This window comes from Dreissena polymorpha, chromosome 4, assembly GCF_020536995.1.
Source record: "Dreissena polymorpha isolate Duluth1 chromosome 4, UMN_Dpol_1.0, whole genome shotgun sequence".
Taxonomy (NCBI): Eukaryota; Metazoa; Mollusca; class Bivalvia; order Myida; family Dreissenidae; genus Dreissena; species Dreissena polymorpha.
Genome location: NC_068358.1, coordinates 46,961,970 through 46,981,650, shown reverse-complemented (window position 1 = coordinate 46,981,650; position 19,681 = coordinate 46,961,970). Strand labels below are relative to the sequence as shown.

At 35.8% G+C, this 19,681-nt stretch overlaps 2 protein-coding genes across 2 annotated transcripts; one reads left to right on the top strand and one right to left on the bottom strand.

Annotated features, from left to right (window-relative positions):
- Window positions 1-3,606: 3,606 nt before the first annotated feature.
- Window positions 3,607-6,563, bottom strand: LOC127878408 (serine-aspartate repeat-containing protein I-like). The gene is made up of 3 exons (XM_052424934.1): window positions 6,503-6,563; window positions 4,411-4,559; window positions 3,607-4,221 (listed from the first exon to the last, which is right to left on the bottom strand). Exons 1-3 carry the CDS (start codon window positions 6,561-6,563, stop codon window positions 3,607-3,609), a joined length of 825 nt encoding a protein of 274 aa, XP_052280894.1.
- Window positions 6,564-9,684: 3,121 nt separating this feature from the next.
- On the top strand, window positions 9,685-11,790 carry LOC127878407 (homeobox protein Meis1-like). Its single transcript, XM_052424933.1, has one exon. The coding sequence runs from the start codon at window positions 9,685-9,687 to the stop codon at window positions 11,290-11,292; it is 1,608 nt and encodes a 535-aa protein (XP_052280893.1). The 3' UTR covers window positions 11,293-11,790.
- Window positions 11,791-19,681: the final 7,891 nt, after the last annotated feature.

Sequence of the window (19,681 nt, the reverse complement as noted above, 5' to 3'; positions counted from 1 at the left end):
GGGAAGGTGTGAGTCGCTGTTTGGGCCGCAGATTCGTTCATAATGCAGCGCATATGCACACCAATTACCCCCTCCACCCACCCCCAATAATCTCGGGCAACCAGCAAGCTCCTTGACTTATTTTTCTACCCAAGTCATGTACCCTAAACTGTATGGGCGCATACAACTCAGGCCCATATCGTGGGTGGTGGATGAGTACATTTGGATGGGGGTGGGGGATACTTGCAAGTTGGGGCAACAGATGCATTCTTTATGCAGCGCAATATGAACAGGTTTTCCCCCAGGCAAGCTTAGCCACTCAGCAATTCAATGGGCCTGATATTCCCACGTATGCCCTATGTACTTTGACCTTAATGGGAGCCAAAACTCATGTCCATATCTTGCGTAGTAGCTCATTTCACGTGGTATACGCTGAATGGGCCAAAGATGCAGTTACTTTTGCTAGCCCGGGGATAAATATAGTCTTATAATAACCCCAAGATTATCAGTTTATACTTTCCTAGATTGATGGTTCGAGTGGAGTAGTGAATGATGATCGTCGGGAAGTTACAAAGTTGTACTTGTGTATTTCCATTTGTGTTTGGTATTCACCCAGAAATGTTAAGCAATATTATACGATAATGAGCATGTTATTCGATGTATTGTCCTTCATATAAAACGCACAGAAAAACAGGTGGACATACTACATGTTTGCAAACGTGAAAACGAATTTTCCGCGCCTGAGCAAAGCATAGTGAAATACAGTTCTCATTTATATTGCACAAACATTTATCAAATCATGTTAGAATCGGAACAATTTTCCTATCAAACCCTTTTTAAATCGGTAAAAGAACGTCACTTTGTCGTTCTGATGCGTTTCTTTTGAACATGTTGGCCTAACAAGATCGTGGCCTTATTCCTACGTATTGGAATCCAAGTTTATTGATCAATACAATTGTTTATTGATAAATTGCTTTTTATAACATTATTAAATCTTTGAGTCTGTACGCATAGTTTTGGTATTTAAAAAGCCAAAAGCAAAAGTCGGCGCCAGCCGAATCTGGTGCAAGACTTGGCGGTGTGAAAATTGTTTACTCACTGTCAGTCAAGATTGCATCTAAAGAAAATAAACAATATATTTCAACATCACAAAACATAAACCGCATGGACAGTACTTGTTGTTGTTGTACACAATGGCGCACAGAAAGTCCGTTGACAGATGACAAATGAGTAAGGACTTGCCCTCAGGTTGCACAGCACTGTGTGATGTAACCGCTCTTGCCATCAATACGGGATTTATGTTGCGGTCATCCATCAAGCTGTCTCCGAGTGCATAAATTAGTAAACAAAATACGACAGTATTGCCTCAGATATGAATTGTTTTTCCATAAAACCGTGCGACGAAACATTGTTTGCCAAATGGAGTCTGATAATAGGTCGTAAAATTATGCGTCAAATTTTGAGGGTGAATATATTCACAGTGGACCTTTTTACGCTATAGTTAATTCTTCATTAACCGAAGATGTCGAAAGATAAAGTCTAGACTTTGGTCAAGTGATATTTTGCAAAGATTACCGTTTTATTGCAAACAAACAAATTAACAATACATTTCGCCTCGCGTTTTTTTCATTTTAAATTAACATCATTTGTTATAAAAAAAACGAAATCGTGCTTAAAAATGATTTGATGATATTGTTAAGTCTCGAGTATTAATTTTTAGACAGAAATACTTTAATGCGTCAATTTAAATACATTCATGTGCAATTCGAATAGCAAAAAAACAGACATTCAAATTCAAGAAAAACAAGGACTGAAATTGTTTTAAGAACGATATACAGAAATGCTATTTAATTTCTTGTTGTTTGTTTGAATATCTGAACGAAGAACTTTTCATGAGCCAAACTTTATGACTGCGTGTTTAAAGTTGTTACATTTATTTTGCTCAATTTATTTAGCGTACATGCTTACATACACCAACACGTGGGAGCAAATAATATGGACATGTTAAACCTGTGCAAACACTTGATTTCCGTTAATGATAATTGTGTAAATTAATTACTTTTTTTCCTTATGTTACATTTGTATAGGTCGCCAATATTACCCTGGAACTGAACTTTACAAATGAATGCATTTAGGAACCTTTAAGATAAATAAATAAATAATACCTCACACACTTTACTCTTTTAGTCTGATTAAACTCGTGTAAACGAGCACGAACAAAGCCGAATGCAAACATGCGTGTAATTTATGCTCATGTAGTACATGAGGGTCAGGTCAGCGGTGTCAAGGTAGATATGATATACAGAATAACAAGCTGACCAACAAAGTGACTAAGTTACACTCGGCCTAATGGGCTTACCTATTACAATAACAAAGTTTGGTAGAATAATAAAGGCATATTTTACATGTTTGACAGTGTTGAAAAACAATATAATTAGTGCAGTAGAAAGTCAAATCGTGTTTCTTACAGAGTTTACAAAGTCTGTTCATTTATGGCTTTATGGTTCACCCATGTATCTCACGGTTTCAATACGGACTGGTAAAATCACAGTTTGGTCTTGATTGTGAACTTAAATGTTTTGTACTTTCTTAATTAAGGCATTTTTTTTCAAAGTCCGACTTCCATAACAGTTCGCTCTAGTTACATAATTGGTTATTTGCACAGATTCCCTGGTTATTCCTGTTCGTAAGTCAGTCCGATAAGAGGCATTATACTTTTAATTTCGTTACTGCTTTCGTTCACCATGGCAGATACATAATCTATTTCGAACGCCGCAGCATATACGGTATAAAGATTGTCTTAATGGAATATATACCATGTATTAACTTAAAATTTACAAGGCGTTATTATGGCTCGAATAAGCTGTAAAAAGACCAGATTATCATTGACGCAATTCACTATCAAGTTGCATGTACTTTCAAATATACTAGAACCTGTAATGTAATATTTCAACTGCAATTATATTATTTATCAACGACTCGTATTAATGTCATGCCTTAGAGTGTAACTAGTGGTTCACTTTTTCAATTCGAAATTCAAACTCGGATTGTTGCAACATTGCGCTTTTTTGCTTGTATCGTGCACTCGCAAAAACTCAACATTTAAACGACGACCTCAAGAAAAAAAACTTAACCGGACGATGCCATACAACCCTAACGAAAACGTGAATATTGAATCGCGTTATAAATGTTTTGAGTTATTGCTGTGGCGCATGATGCGATTTATTATACACTTGTTTTCGTATGCATCGCTAGTTTGAACGTGAGTTATGAACAGACCTCCATGTGAAATGTTTTATTGAGATGGTGGTTATAGTATTAGTAGTAATAAGTCTTAGTTTTAGAATAAAGAATAATGTGTTTGGCAAGGTTATTTTTCCTTAAATCATAAATCATCCTTTTCATCACAACTTCACCACACGACAACTATTATTAACGGCAACAACAAGGTCATCATATAAGTGTTCTAATCATCAGCTGAAGCAACAAAAGATCATCATATACAGTGTTCTAATTATCATCAGCTGGGGCAACAACTGTGTCCAACAACTTATATCCTCATCATGAGCAGCTGGAGCAACAACAATGTCCGTATCATCATTCATCAGCTGGAACAACAAGATCATCCTATACAGTGTTCTTATCATCATCAGCTGGAGCAACAACATTGTCATCATCATCAGCAGCGGCTGAAGCAACAACAGTGTCATTATTATCATCAGCTTGAGCAACAACAAGATCATCATACACAGTGTCCTCATCATCATCAGCTGGAGCAACAACAACAGGATCATCATATACCGTGTTCCCCTCCTCACCGGCTGGAGCAACATCAAGATAATCATATACAGCGTCCTCATCAACATCAGCTGGAGCAACAACAAGATAATCATATACAGCGTCCTCATCATCATCAGCTGGAGCAACATCAAGATAATCATATACCGTGTCCTCCTCCTCACCGGCTGGAGTAACAACAAGATAATCATATACAGCGTCCTCATCATCATCAGCTGGAGCAACAACAAGATAATCATATACAGCGTCCTCATCATCATCAGCTGCAGCAACAACAAGATCATCATATACAGTATCCTCATCATCATCAGCTGGAGCAACAACAAGATCTTCATATACAGTGTCCTCATCATCATCATCAGCTGGAGCAACAACAAGATCTTCATATACAGTATCCTCATCATCATCAGCTGGAGCAACAACAAGATCTTCATATACAGTGTCCTTATCATAACAACTTCACCATACGACATCTATTATTAACGGCAAAAACAAGATAATCCTATAAGTGTTCTCATCATCAGCTGAAGAAACAAAAAGTTCATCATAAACTGTGTTCTAATCATTATTAGCTGGAGCAACAACAGTGTCCTTATCATCATCAGCTGAAACAAAATCAAGGTCATCATATACAGTGTCCTCATCATTATCAGCTGCAGCATCAACAAGACCATCATATACAGCGTCCTTATTATCATCAGCTGGAACAACAACAAGATCACCATATACCGTGTCCTCCTTATCATCAGCTGGAACAACAACATTGTCCTCCTCACCATCAGCTGGAGCAAAAACAGACACTTTCTTACCAGTGGTCTTTCTATAAATTATACTCGCAAGTGTCTCGTGAGTTTGTCATAAGACGAAATTTTCTTCAAAATAAATAAATAATTTACTTTTAATTTGCAATTTGTTTTACAGTTGTTGCGTTTACAGTCCGCACACGCTGATCAGAGACAATACTTCCCGGCTTAAATGGATTTTCGCTAAGAAGAGACTTATTATAAAATATTAGATGGCAGCGGAACATTTAAGTCGTGATATTTTAATCAATATAAACTAATAATTGAAAAAAAAAACGGTATTTAACAACTTTTCTTTTCTTCGTCGTCGTGGTTGACAGTCCCTTTAAGAGTACCCGGGGTACATTTAAGTAGTAACCGAGCCGACAATGACCAATCGAGCGAAAGTTTCGGCCCTGATAAGCCTGTGTGTACTAATCTGGGGCGACATTTTACGCTCAGGCATTAAGCCCGTTTTTCCGAAGCGTCGCTTATGTTGTTGTACGAAACTTCGCGAGATTGTCGCTTGTTCAAGCACGTTGTATTGCTGTCTACGACCAGTCGATGCAGCCTATTTCAATGAAATTTATTATAAATCAATAGTTACTTAAGGCGAAAAGTGCCGTCCGGCCGTCGCACATCTAGATTGGCCTTGTACGGCACAAAACTCACGGGCATGCAAGTCGCGTATCTCACGACACAACTGAAATAAATGTGTATCCATGTTAATATGAAGGTTGTATATGCAAATGCATGTTTATTTACAATTGAATATTACATTTTTTGGAAAACAGGAACACGCAACAAATAGTATGTGTTCACTGTGCAGTCTCGATTATGAAAACAACATCACGAACTTCTGAATCATGCGAATGTTTCGAGGATAACACAATAACCATATGCGTATACCATGAAATAAAACCCTGCAATAAATCCACATACCGAACAAAAGTTGACAAAGGTGGTTACAAAACGCACTTCGATGTTTGTTAATAAGCATACGACTACTGTTGCGGTTATTAAGCTAGTAATGTATCGTCACTAAATGCAACTTTAATGTGGGTTATTACTTTCTTCTTGTGCGTTTACAAGACCGTTTATATCAATGTGTACAGTTTTGCTTGAAATGTATGCAGGTGCTTCAAAAGTCGTTTTCGATTAATCATATAGGCACTATATGGTCGTATTTTAATTCATAAAAACTGCTAATTGCACACAAAACACAAAGTTGTTAAAATAACTCATAGCTCATAGAACAATGCACGATTCTCATGCAAACATTATGTATTTAGAGAATAACCGCGTGAGTATACGAAGAGTTATGAAAGTGTTTTATTAAAACGTTGTTTTTGATTTATTACATACGCGCTCACGTTGGTTGGTCGAAATTAATTAATACCGGAAAAGAAAATGTGTTCAACTGAAATATTTCAAGAGATTTTTATATCTCATATCATTCCCTTGTATAACGAGAAACATATTTCATTCTTTATTTTTTAATATTGTGGTTTCAGAACTTTCACATCTGTGATTATAAACAAATTGATACTTCTTGGGGGTTGTTTTGAAAGAATTATCCATTTATATACCTAAATAATGGAACATGCAATCAAATAAATGTTTTGAAAAAAACTGCCGAAGGGCGAGTGTTTACGCAGAGTGGAATATAGTAAAACATTCACACGGACATAAATCATACCGAACGTTTGCGCTGTTTTTTGCACGTGTGGGTTAGTTTCTGTGTGTTGGTACTTTCTGTCTGGGTTTTAGTTGCATATCTTAGCGTTTTTTTGTAAACAAAGGAATAATAATAATTCAAAAGAAATTAACCCTACTTACTGAACCGGTCATTAATATGTTTTAATGATAAGCCTATGTCGAAAATCGATTTATACAGTTAGACATTTAGCAGTTCTCGCGCAAACTGACAAGATGCGATGTACTGATCTTTTTCACATGACGTTTGGACAACTCCTTCACGAGTTTCTGACACTGGCAACACATTTATATGTTGCTCAAGACACAATTCGAGCCATTAGCTATCATAATTGAATAAGAAATCCGCTTAAAATTCCCATATCACTGTAATATGCTTCCCGTCGAGTAATGGTACAAAACGCTGCATGCTTTTGTTTCAATACGACCATGTATTAAGTAAATTATTACTCCATATACTCATCTACAATTAGCTGTATTCAACAAGCATATTACCTTTATATTGAAATATAACATTCAAGGCACACAGTATGCAACTAAAAATGAATATTTAATATAAAAAATAATTATTATACTTGAAATTAATGACAAATATTTTATTTGCACGGTGCAGCCATTATACATTTCTTAATGAACATGACACAAATACATTGAATAAGCAGTGTATGTGTATAGAATATTTCTTATTTTAAAGAATGCTTTGTATAAGTACTAGGCAATTTGAAAAGAAAATTGACGTGACATTCAATTGTAAAATGCAAGCAGTTACACAATTAGTATTGCATTTTCTAATTCACGTTTTAAACATAAAAGAACATCTTCTCATTTCTTTGTGAACGTAGCTTAAATTGTTTCAATTACACAGTCAATATTGTAAAATTCTGAGCAGGCAATTGTAATTTGACAACACTATAATTTAAAGCCAATAATCGAATTTAATAATATAGTATTGCAATTGAGGCACCTCTACACACTTAGTTTAAATTGTCGCAAAAATAGGAAGAGCGCGCAAGATGCTTATCAAGATATAACATTTTATGAGATAAGTTAAAGCTTGGCAAAACCCCTTCGGGACAATCATTTATAAATGTCATCGTCATTTCGGGCCCCTTAACGATGTCAGCTCTCAATGTCCCTGTAATAAATTTGAGGAAAAAGGGCCGGAAGGGGTTTCTGACCTAACGGCTGGTGATTACACACAATATATGGCCTGTTATAAGATTTCGCACAGATACTCATCAATATTAACTGATTTGGGTCCGTATCTGATCGAAGGTTTTAGTTTTAGTCGCAAGTCAATATAATTAATAATTATAATGATACTTGGTTATCGAAGTTGAATCTTCCCCGGCCAATCGTCGCAATCCTAAAAATAAAGGTATTTTTTGCGATAAGAGACGAGCGATTCTGGTGATTATTGCAGAACGTCGGGTACATATATAAGCTGAGGTGTTCAAGACGTCAATACATTGTCAAACTTTGACTCAAGCTGACAGGATTTTAAGGAGTAATACACCTACACAACTGGTAAGTACGCAATGAGTAGGATATTTAATATGCTGATGTTCACAGAAATTTTACTTTCCTTATTTTTCACCGATAATATACGAAGTTATATTCACATTGCCATATTTGCAAAGTCGGCAATATTATACTTATTTGTTTATGTTATGTACTGCACAAAGAAATATCTTATTTTTAAAACGTTCGAAACAATTTGACGATAGCGTAACATTAAAGAATAACATTTAAAAGTAAAACATGATAAACGACATTTTAAAGTTAAAATTTCCAGTTCAAGCTACTGATAAATTATGAAAGTTTCTGAGCTCATCGAAATATTTTTGAATATTATGCTGGTTTGAAACAATGGATACGTTAGCTATAAATTAATAAAAATACGTGGTTAAATACTAATTATAGCATTCAACCTCAGATAACATTTTAATTAATTAATGGCTAAATTTAGTCTAAGGCGTGGTTTGCGTACGTTTTGAAAGGAAGAAGTTGTGTGTTAAATTTGCATTAATTTAGTAACAAGAACAAGACTAAAGCGAGTGTCTGATTTAATTAAGACAATGCCCCGTTATATTCATGGCTATGAAACTCGCATATTAAATGACCGCTTTTTATCAGTTTATAGCTCCATGAATTCTCATACGCTTTTTCACGGTCGAATGCACATTCCAAAGATGTCTACCGTAGTTGACTATTTAAGTTTCCAGAGTAGTAATCACAATTATATTGAAAACAGACATACCGTTTATAATGTTTGACTTCGATACTATGATTGAACGAAATACATTTTAGTGGAATTCAGTTGATGCTCATGCCCAAAGCTACTTAACTGATACATTAACGTGGCAATTCAGTAGGTTTTTGGAGACTTTTTCAAAATAAAATAGGTGCGCTTCGCTAATTCTTACAATTTCTTAATTAACTCGACGCGAAAACAATAACACGTATTAATAACTGTATATGAAAACAAAAGTATAACCGGACAAACAGGATATTCAGTTATATTTTAACAGTATATCTTGCAAAGTTTTAGAAATTTCAACCATATGATATTGTACTCTCAGTTTCATTGTAAAACACATTTTCAATAAAACAAATTTGGACATCATACTATTCGATAAACATAGATCACGTCAAATGTATATACGTTTCAAGGCTTACTGACCGAACTAACAATGCAAACGTGGGTCTTATTATACCAGCTGTGGTAACGCGTTACAAAAGTTATGCGTTCTTTTACTACTACTCATACTCATACGTAGTCGGTATTTTGAACGTTCGCAAAGGTTCGGTCAAAAGCGCCCTCTGGACACATTTAGTAATGACCACAGAATAATTAACGCGATGTGCACGCAAATTAACTGACCACTTGTGTTTATGGACGAGGAAGCAATTAAACGAGCATCTACAATTTTGAATTGTCGCGAGAGGGGGAAATGTGAAAACGTTCAGCAGATTAGATTTAATATATCAATGATCATCAACCAATGACTCTAAAAGGTCGGTTTTATCGCAATAAGCGCTTAAATCAGGTGCTAAAATGGATACAAATCTAAATTGAAATCTAATTAATTGCAACGATAAAAGCAAATGTGTGGATATATGAAAGCGTGAATTGTTGCCGGTGTTTATCTGATAAAGATTCCAGTGTTATATATCTATATAAAGTGTGTGTTTTTTGGGGGGAATTTGATACATATTTCTTTGGTGAAACACAATTGTGCGTCCTTAAAGCTGAGCTTTTGATGTATATTTCCTAGGTAAAACTTACTATAAGTGTTTCTATAAAGTTATAATGAATTCTAAACAATTTACAGGACAAAACATTTAGTCGTAAAAGAATTGCATAACTATAACACGTTTTTCTTCTGTTTCAGACACAAAAATAAAAATGACTGACAGATACGAAGACGTACTCCCCCCACCCACCTACGAGACGGGTGGAAGTGGTCACCTGATGAGCTCCCTGTTGCAGATGCCGCCGCCATTGCATTCGTCCTCCATCAACAACGACGTCTTCGACGACATGATCAACTCGCACCTGGCGTCGCTCGGCAATGGATGCTCACTTCCTGTCAGCTCGTCTCTCTCACAGTATTCTCACATGATCAACACGCAAAGCTTCTCAGGTACGCATTTGTCAGAAACCGATCAGGATAAACAGGCAATTTACGCCCACCCACTGTTTCCCCTTCTTGCGCTCATTTTTGAAAAATGTGAGCTGGCGACTTGCGCGAGAAAGGTGGCGGGTGACCCTATTTGCTCTTCTGAATCATTCAATGAAGATCTAGAATTATTCGGTAAAGAGCTGGCTGCTAACGGCGGCTCGATATTCACGAACAATCAAGAAGTAGACAATATTATCATTCAGGCTATTCAGAACTTCCGTTTTCACTTACTAGAGCTCGAAAAAGTGCACGAACTCTGTGATAATTTCTGTGAACGCTATATAACGTGCTTGAAGGGGAAAATGCCCCAAGATTTAAACGTAGACGCTCAAGGCGATGACGATGATGCTTCATCTAAACTTTCAAATAGTGCTTTTGATCCTACAGATGACGATAGCGGCTCAGACCACCGACCGTCCTCCGTCGGCTCCACCAATTTCCTGGAAATGGATGACGTAGCGTCCGCAACGCCGAGCGAGTTTCCGACGATGTCACAGCCTGCGGCCAGCTTAACGAGCGGTGTTGAGCCGACGGGAGCGACGAATGAGCCGGCTGTCGTCGTCAAAACGGAGTCAAAAGCACCGCCCAAGGGGCGCGGTATTAAACGCGAGCGCGAAGATAGTGAGGAGTATAGCAGAGGTTCGGAAGAAAGTAACGGTGACAATAATTGTGAATCTTCGTCCGGTTCCGGTGGAAAACAGGCTGGAAAGGGAGCGAAACGGCAGAAGAAGCGCGGAATATTCTCAAAGACAGCCACAAACATCCTGCGTGCGTGGCTGTTCCAACATTTGCAGCACCCGTATCCATCTGAGGACCAAAAGAAACAGCTTGGTGCTGAAACTGGACTTACAATCTTGCAAGTGAACAACTGGTTCATTAACGCCAGACGGCGTATTGTGCAGCCAATGATCGACCAGACTAACAGGAACGGCCCCGTGCCGCACTCACATCCGGGTTACTACCCGGAAACCGCGTCTCCCATGGATAACCAGCTTGGGCAGTCGTCTGCCCACCACAGACTCTCTAGTCACATGACCGGAAGTATACCAGTTAGCACCATGGGAAATGGACTCTCTAGTCAGTACGGCAGCGGTCTGCACAGCTCCATGTCTCACATGCCCGGGGGGTACTCGAGCAGTATTTCCGGAAGTGAGCACTACGACCCACTGAAGCCGGTTTACCCAACCCCCACTTACATGGACAGCTCGGTCTCCAGGTACAACTCAATGATGGGGGGAATGGGGATGCCGTGTTACACCGGAAATGACATGTACGCCAACCCATCTCTGGGCGCTCCTACCTACTACAACCTGCCCCCAACCGAACTCTAGTGTCTCACTAGCAAAAACATGTGAAGCTATGGATCAGGTGCGAATGCTGTCATAGTGTAATTGAAACGGAAGGTGTTTCGTGCGTAACTGAACATTTAAAGAGCATAATTGCAGTTTTCGACTGTTTGATTTGTTTTGTGTGTGAAAAAAATATGATTGTTACAGTTTGAAAAGTGTCATACTATACATTAGCTACCAAGTGTCAAGATATTGTGAGGAGAAAAATGCAACGTTTTCCGCTAAACTTGTGGCTTTTCTTGCACGGTGATTTAATTTAATTAACGTTGATATTAGTAGTCTGTTATTCATTTGACTCTGTTGCGGGGATGATTTATGGCAAACATTCCAAACAATGAACGCTTGTTTAAGTCGAAAAATAATTTAGCTCGCTAAATTTGTAACTTTCAAAGATGTATAAATTAATTAAACCTGGCAGTGTTAATATAGCCATAAATTGTCCTCGTGAGTGTGTTTCGTTGTGAATGCAGAGCAATAGTAAGTGCTTAAATGTGTATTTAATTTTTGTTTTTAAATGATTGTTGCACAAGGAACGGTGCAACTGTCGTATTTCATATTTTGTACATACTCTTTGTGTCCAATACATGTTGCAATAAAAAACGATTTACAACCAACCATGCGTTTATGATTTACTGTCACATAAGCTGGAAAAAAGACATACGTTGTCTATGAAAAGAATGTATACTTTTATTCAAGGAGTGTAGGACGTTTTAACATTCACATCTCTTATGTATTGTTAAGCACATCGCATCTAGCAATTATTTCACAATTACAAAAATAGAAACAAAGATTTTAATTGAAAAAACTTCTTGCTGTTTGATGCAAGCGTTTTAAAAATGTCTCATTTTGACCGGAACAAAATACTGCCTTGCATAATTTTGATGCAAATGTTACCAAGAAGCTAAATCCAAAATATATTTAATATTATTAAGTTACTAAGTTTCTGTGTTGTTGTGTATTTTTAATTGTATTTCACGCAATCGATTACAAAAACATTTGTGGACTTTTTAACAAATAAAAGAAACAAAATAACTCTTTTCTTCAGAATGTTGAACCTTGAACATAGAAAATTTCATTTTGCCTTATAACATTTAAACGACGTGGTAATCTTACTCTAAGTTGTTTGAATCTGTTGAAATCTCTGTATTTAGACTGTATCTTATCTAACGATTTGGATAACACGATATGGAAAATAGTTAACATGCTTTATGTACATTCGAGTCATGACATTACAAACTATTATTTCATACTTCATATTTTAAATCTCAAGGAAAACGATTTCGAATACAGTGTACCAGGTCACACCTTTTAAAAGAATATATAAAGATAAGATATTTGTATAGAAACAAACATAAACACTTTTATTTAAAAAAGATTAACAACAAAAATCGAAGTAGAATTTACGTATGCCTTTATAAAAAATCTCTTAATAACCGTTACAAATGCATATACATAGAATTGTATTTCTATAATACAATTGTAATTCTATAATACAGCGTCAATTAATTAATTTAACATTCCAGTCCAATAAACTAAATGTTGAACTTGGATGTCAACCTCATTACTGGGAAATACATTATAGAATTACAATTCTGTGTGCAGATCTATTTACATGTAACTATCACAAAAAACAAACGGGGTAATAAACACGATGTGATACTGGTATTTTGCAAAAACGATATCATTCGATTTAAAGCAATTATGCTGAAAGTAAATAAAGAACCACCGATTATGTTATTTATTAATTAAATCAGCCTGAATGCGTGTACTTGTGTACGGGAAAGTTTTGTTTAGCGAATGAATTATTACGTAATGTAACATTCATTTTTAAAAACTTTCTCGATCTGTAGAGTAAAACACATAGAAGTGATTCAAGACACAATTTTCAAATAAATTTGTCGATGTTAAATTATATAATGTTATCTCACCGATGAATAATTAACCCATCTATGCCTAGCGTCCTGAAAAAAAGGACATTGCTAACAGCGTAGACCCAGATGAGACGCCGCATAATGCGGCGTCTCATCTGATCTGCGCTGTTTGCTTAAAGGAATTTCTGTAATAAATATTCTACAAATATAAATAAATATACTAGACATCCCTAATTTTGGAAATAACTTGATCCAATTTAGAAGGATGGGAAAGTCCACTAGGCATAAATGGGTTAATTAATCAATCAAACGTATCAACTAGTATCACTGGATTTGAACTATTGCATTCAATGCAATAAGTAAGGTCTAAAATAAAAACTGAAACAACGTGCATTTAAACAACAGGCACAGCATTAAAACCTGTATCAATGAAATAAACATCTAAAAAATGAATTGCAAACTGCACTCCTATTTTTAAATTGAATTATAAATTTTGTAGAGAACAATCACAAAAAACTTAGCATAAACATATCAAACAACAGTTATTTGAACTTCTTTAATATGTTTAAATAAACGGGGTAATCTCAGAATAGAGTATAACTGACATCAAGCTTATGCGTATATAAACGATATGTGTCTTGTTCTGAGAAAACTGGGCTTAATTCGTGTGCGTAAAGTGTCGTCCCAGATTATCCTGTGCAGTCCGCACAGGCTAATCAGGGACGACACTTTCCGCTTTAATGGTATTTTTAGTTTCAAGGAAGTCTCTCCTTACCGAAAATCAAGTTTAGGCGGAAAGTGTCGTCCCTGATTAGCCTGTGCGGACTGCACAGGCTAATCTGGGACGACACTTTACGCACATGCATTATGACCAGCTTTCACAGAACAAGACACATATCATTGTATTTATTATTGTTTCGTTTACTTACTACAATTACATGATGTGATTGTTTGTGTATCTGGCTAAGATGCGATTTGAAGCAGATTTCTCGCGATGCAGTGGGTACTTTGACTGATATAAGAATAACTCAAATCTTCTTATTTTAAGGAATGCAAGCTGTTGGCTGCATAACACTAACTTCTGGTAAATGAAATTGCCATTCTTGTATAACCCATTTATGCCTAGTGGACTCTCTCATCCTTCAAAATTGGATCAATTTATTTCCAAAATTAGGGATGTCTATTTTATTTATTTCTATATTTAGAATATTTCTTACAGAAATTCCTTAAGCAAACAGCGCAGACCCTGATGAGACGCCGCATCATGCGGCGTCTCATTTGGGTCTACGCTGTTTGCCAAGGCCTTTTTTCTAGACGCTAGACTTAATGGGTTAACTAAGAAGTCAAATCAGATGAAAACATGTTATCGACTGCTTAAACTTAACATATTAAGAACAATGTAATGGTGAAGTGCAAAAAATGTTACGATAAAAATGGTATATTCATTCAAATAAATAAATAAGTATTTTATTTTGGCCAAAAAAGGACATCCGATCATCGTTATGTAAATGCTGCAATTCACGGGTTGGAAAGGTGGTTACGGTATTCGCGTAGCATACGGTCTTGTTGTCTGTTTAAAACGCTTTTTTTTCATGTTGTAACTGACATTTGACCTGCTAATTAATTCTAACTGGCGAGTAAATAAATCTCCACAAAGAGTTTCCTTCTCAACATATCACACGGACGCCTATATTCAAACATATTTAATTAGCGACTCGTCTATGTCAAATTATATTTAAATTGTGGTCTATTTATGCGATTTATTAAAGTACACTTCTGCAGCAGATGTTATTAAATCTGTAATGTTTCAAACATTTCCTTTAGTAAAATGTATTGACGGAAGTGTTGCAATTCATCGGAATGTATCCATGTTTATAAATGCACCTTGCACGAATTGTCATTACGATTAATGAGTATACAATGTTGTTTTGCAATTAAAGCATAACTAGATCTAGATCGCGTGTCTGATACAATATAATTTTCATTTATTCCAGCTAGAATTTACTTTACATGTTTATTTATTTATTTATTTATTATTATTGTATTACAATAACCTGATCAATAACATTGACGGAAATTTCAGTAGTAGATTTAGGATATCTTCACTGCTGAATATATGGGGTGGTATGGTGGTATAAGCTACGGTGCAGAATATTAATAATGATTGAGATAATCTCAAATATATTATGCGTTATGATATCCTAATAATCCATTGTAACAGTAGTAATTAAAACCGGGAGTGAAATCAGACGTCCGAGAGGGCACTTAGAAAATCATGTTTGCTCGGATGTTGTATAATAGGACAAAATGACATCAGTGTTCAGTTTAACGCCAAATTTCTTTTTTTTCAAGACATTTCTAGTTTGGATTATAACGATTGTTTGCATAGATATATGTTTTGACATTGTATGGTAATAAAAAGGCAAATAATAAAATTAAACATGTGGAAGACAGTTTGAAATAAAACATATTAAACGGTTGTTATCTTTAAATTACAAATGTATCAAAATACATGTATATAAAGTCTCATTGATATAAATAAGGATCCTGTTAACCTATATATTCTGATACAGATCATACGATTCTTTGATGTTCATTTTTTTATTTGTTATTTGCCCTTTCTCAGAACAACTATATTCAAATGACCAAGGAACCCTTCGATGATAACGTAAAAGTCGACCACGTATTTCCCCAAAAAAGCGCATTTGAAAAGCAGAAACAAAGGAGTAAAAAAGCGCTTTAGATTTACTGTCTTTACCAATTTTCAGACCACTTTGGTTGTCAACATTTAGCAATACAGTCTGTCATTCGAACCGTGGTTGGATGCAAACATGTATGCTCTCACTATTTTAATCTACAATCATACGTTAAAGACAAGCTTCTTTATAAATTCGTATAAAACATATATCCATAAAGTACAATGCGAAGACACCATTGGCTACATCTTCTTTATGACGATATGCAAATCCGAATACATCAAATATTTATTACAATTCAACAGGTAATTACTGTCTCTGGTCATACGTTAATGGCGATCATAATTATCACGTTAAGACCATGTGAAGTGAACTCGTATTAAGTAGATAAAACTAAGTCGAAGTATAATAAACGTTTTGTACGAAAAACAGGTGATGTCATGAAATCTTCTATGATGGTGACGCATTCTCAACTGTGATGTGTAGACCCTGATGTTTACACTACGTGCACTGAACGTACATTGTGATGATATCTCAGCTGTGAACTAAGGGCTGTGAATTGTATAGTCTTGACCTTCTAGAAATAGACGGTTTAAGTGAATGGCGTACCATTTGTGTCAAAAGTCAACACGCCCTACTAGGTAAAAAGAGAAATGTACTTCGACGTACAATATGTACGTCGAAGTACAAAAATTGTACTTCAGAGTACAAATGAAAAATATACATGTTTGTTCTTCGACGTACACATTTTCTGAACAGCCAATCAAAACAATCGTCTCTTAAGCCGCTGTTCAGAATAAATGTTTAAAATCTCTTTTTTAATTGAGGACAAAATGAAAGAAAATATCAAAATTGAAAAAAGAAGTTTCAAGTATTTAATGCATTGAAATAGATAATATACGAATTTAAAGAAGATGCAATGTAACCTTTTTTAAAATTAAAATTATCAAGCATATTGTGAGTATTTATTGACCATGCGGGGCGGATTATCATGGTCCAGCGCATTACTGTGTAGGAAATTCCCAACGGTAACCAAACAGTTACCAAACGATTACAGGATTAAAATGTATAATAACCTCTCTGGTTTGGTCGTATTGTGTGATAACCATTATTTGCATAAGTCTTAGGTTAATACCGCCGCGATAGGTCAATAAATACGCATAATATCTATGAGTTAGCGGTCTATAGTCGCATAATTTTGTATAAATAACAATAATAACAATGTTCATTAAATACGCACAATATCTATGAGTTAGTGGTCGATAGTCGCATAATTTGGTATAGATAATAATAATAATAATAATAATAATAATAATAATAATAATAATAATAATAATAATAATAATAATTATGTTCATTGTCAAATGTTTCTAAAAGCAACAGATGTAAGGTGTCTTCTGATTGGCTAACACTCAAGGGTCGGTAAAAAACTGTACGTCGTAGTACGATTTTGTACGTCGAAGTACAAAACAATGTACTTCGACGTACATATTGTACGTCGCAGTGCATTTCTCTTTTTACCTAGTAGGTCTTGATGACTTTCGACCCAAATGGCACGCCATATAAGTGTGTTATCGGGGCTGGGCATTATGGGCTCTGTGTTGTATAGTGTGATATCGATGATGTGAACATTTAGCACTGACCTATTCTGAGCGATATATGAATTGTGAAGAGAGTTCACCTGTAAACTAAGAGCAATACACTGTGAATGGAATACTATAGAATCGTACACTGGGCACTATAGAATTGTACACTGGGCTACAATGTGATATGGTATCTGTTACTGAACAGTATGACATTCTATTTAAGTTGGGAACTGAGTGTGCTAACTTCCTAACGAACTAACAGGCTTAACAGTTAAGTGCATAATATGATGTAGGTATCTATGTAGTATAGACGTATATAACATGGGACCTGAAATTTTAATTAAAATCAACGAACTACGTCGCGTGTTATTTGAGCTATGCATTCTGAGCTTAGAAATCTTCATTGTCTAGTGTGTTATTACGGTCATTGAGCTACGAGTTATAAACTTTGTAGAACTGTACGGGGCGATATTTGCGCAGTAAACTAATTACTAAAAATGAATTAGGTGATATCTGAACTATGAACTAAGATGTCTGAACTAGAAAGTGAGCTATTAATAGTAATTGAGCGACCAGCTTTCGATGTCCAACAGTTTCATGAGGGGTGTATGACTAAGGTGTTGGATAATTGCGTTGGTGATGTTGACAGGTCTTATTCTTCTTCTTTTTTTCTCCATTTTAACTAGTGCGATCCCTTTAGCTTCATGCGCGTTGTTGTCTTTTCCGATCATTTCATCTTTCTGTTTTTGTTTTGCTAGTGTCCTTGACAATGAGATGATGCTTTCCTTTTTGTTTGCCCAAATATGTATGGCCGCCCTTCCTGTCAATATTCTACCTTCTTATAACTGGATAATTTTATGATCTCTGTTGCTCCAGTCATTTACGTGTTTGTTTAGTCTCTACAGCATGGTGGTTTCTCTCTCCATGTACAGTTTTGATAGCTTTTCACTCCAAATCTTTCTTGTAGTTTTCAGCTTGATATTCAAGTATCGCGTCGTTCTTTGAGTGTGATGCTGGTCTCTTGGCAGTTATTGGTATTTGCCACGTCTCTGGCTACGTTCAGTAATGGGCATTTCATCTCTCTGGTCAGGTTTTCGTGCGCATAATGTAATTCTTAAACCAGTATTGAGGATGAGAATGCCCACCTTTAATCCCCTTGCACAGTGTGGTCGGGAGCTTTTTATTTGTCAAAGAAGGCATAGCTTATAACACAGCTAGCCGATATATCTAGATGCCGTAACCATGGTCCATGGTCGCCTCATTTCCCAAGAGGGTGGGGGTGGTGGTAGCTTAGTCAAACGAACTCTTGATTTGGTCAGAAGTGCGAGCACAGTGTTTGTGTTGAGTAATGTGATTTCTGAGTTTTGAGCTAAAAGCTTTGAAATATTGTGTATTCTGTGAGCTAGGATAGTAAAACTATATACAAACTATGAGCATAGAGCTTTGCATTGTATAGTTTACATATACACGGTAAGCTGGAGTGTTAAACTGTATAGTCTCAAATATGTGCTTTGAAAAAAGATCGATGAACTAAATGGACCATAGCATAAGCTAACTTGTCAATGCCTAAGTCTTTGTAGAACGGAAAAAACACATTTCGACCGATATAGGACAATACAAAACTAAGATATTCTAAATTTTATTTTCTACATCTTCGTAATGATACATTTCAGCATAATATACATGATACGATGAAACTACAGATAACTTAGTTAGGTTAAATGGCTGTACAAAATTGTTATCTCCCTTTCATACAAAGATGTAGCAATCGATTTGACATTTGAATGGCGGCATGTTTTATGCTATGATGTTTGGTTATGTTCTTGACTATTTAAATTTTAAAAATATATATTGCTCTAAAGTGATTAAATTTTGCCGTATCATAAAAATATATGTATCTTGGCTTGTGTTTTGAAGCCACAATCTCTTGGCCACAATTAAAAAAAAGCAGTAATTACATAATAACAATACAAAGTGATGTTCAGAAGTACGAGAACATATCGTTGTACTGGTTTTGGAATTACATTTTTATTGTTTAACCATAGCTTATAATGAACACAGAATTTAACGAATATTTCAAAGCAGAAAAATGAACTCCATTTCTGTCTATTTATTTTATACAATGTTCAACTAAGGAGAAACCGCTTCCAAAACGACACGTGCGTTTGTGTTCGCTGTGGCAATGTTTACATATGAGACGCACTCTGAGAAAACTGGG

Bases quoted from the DNA above. Each gene is read 5' to 3' on its own strand.
- LOC127878408 (XM_052424934.1), bottom strand. From the start codon at position 6,563: ATGTGTTGCCAGTGTCAGAAACTCGTGAAGGAGTTGTCCAAACGTCAT. The intron at 4,560-6,502 runs GTACATCGCATC...TTTTTGCTCCAG, and splicing joins ACGTCATGTGAAAAAGATCA to CTGATGGTGAGGAGGACAAT. The intron at 4,222-4,410 runs GTATATGATGAC...TGTTATGATAAG, and splicing joins CTGATAATGATGAGGACACT to GACACTGTATATGAAGATCT.
- LOC127878407 (XM_052424933.1), top strand. From the start codon at position 9,685: ATGACTGACAGATACGAAGACGTACTCCCCCCACCCACCTACGAGACG.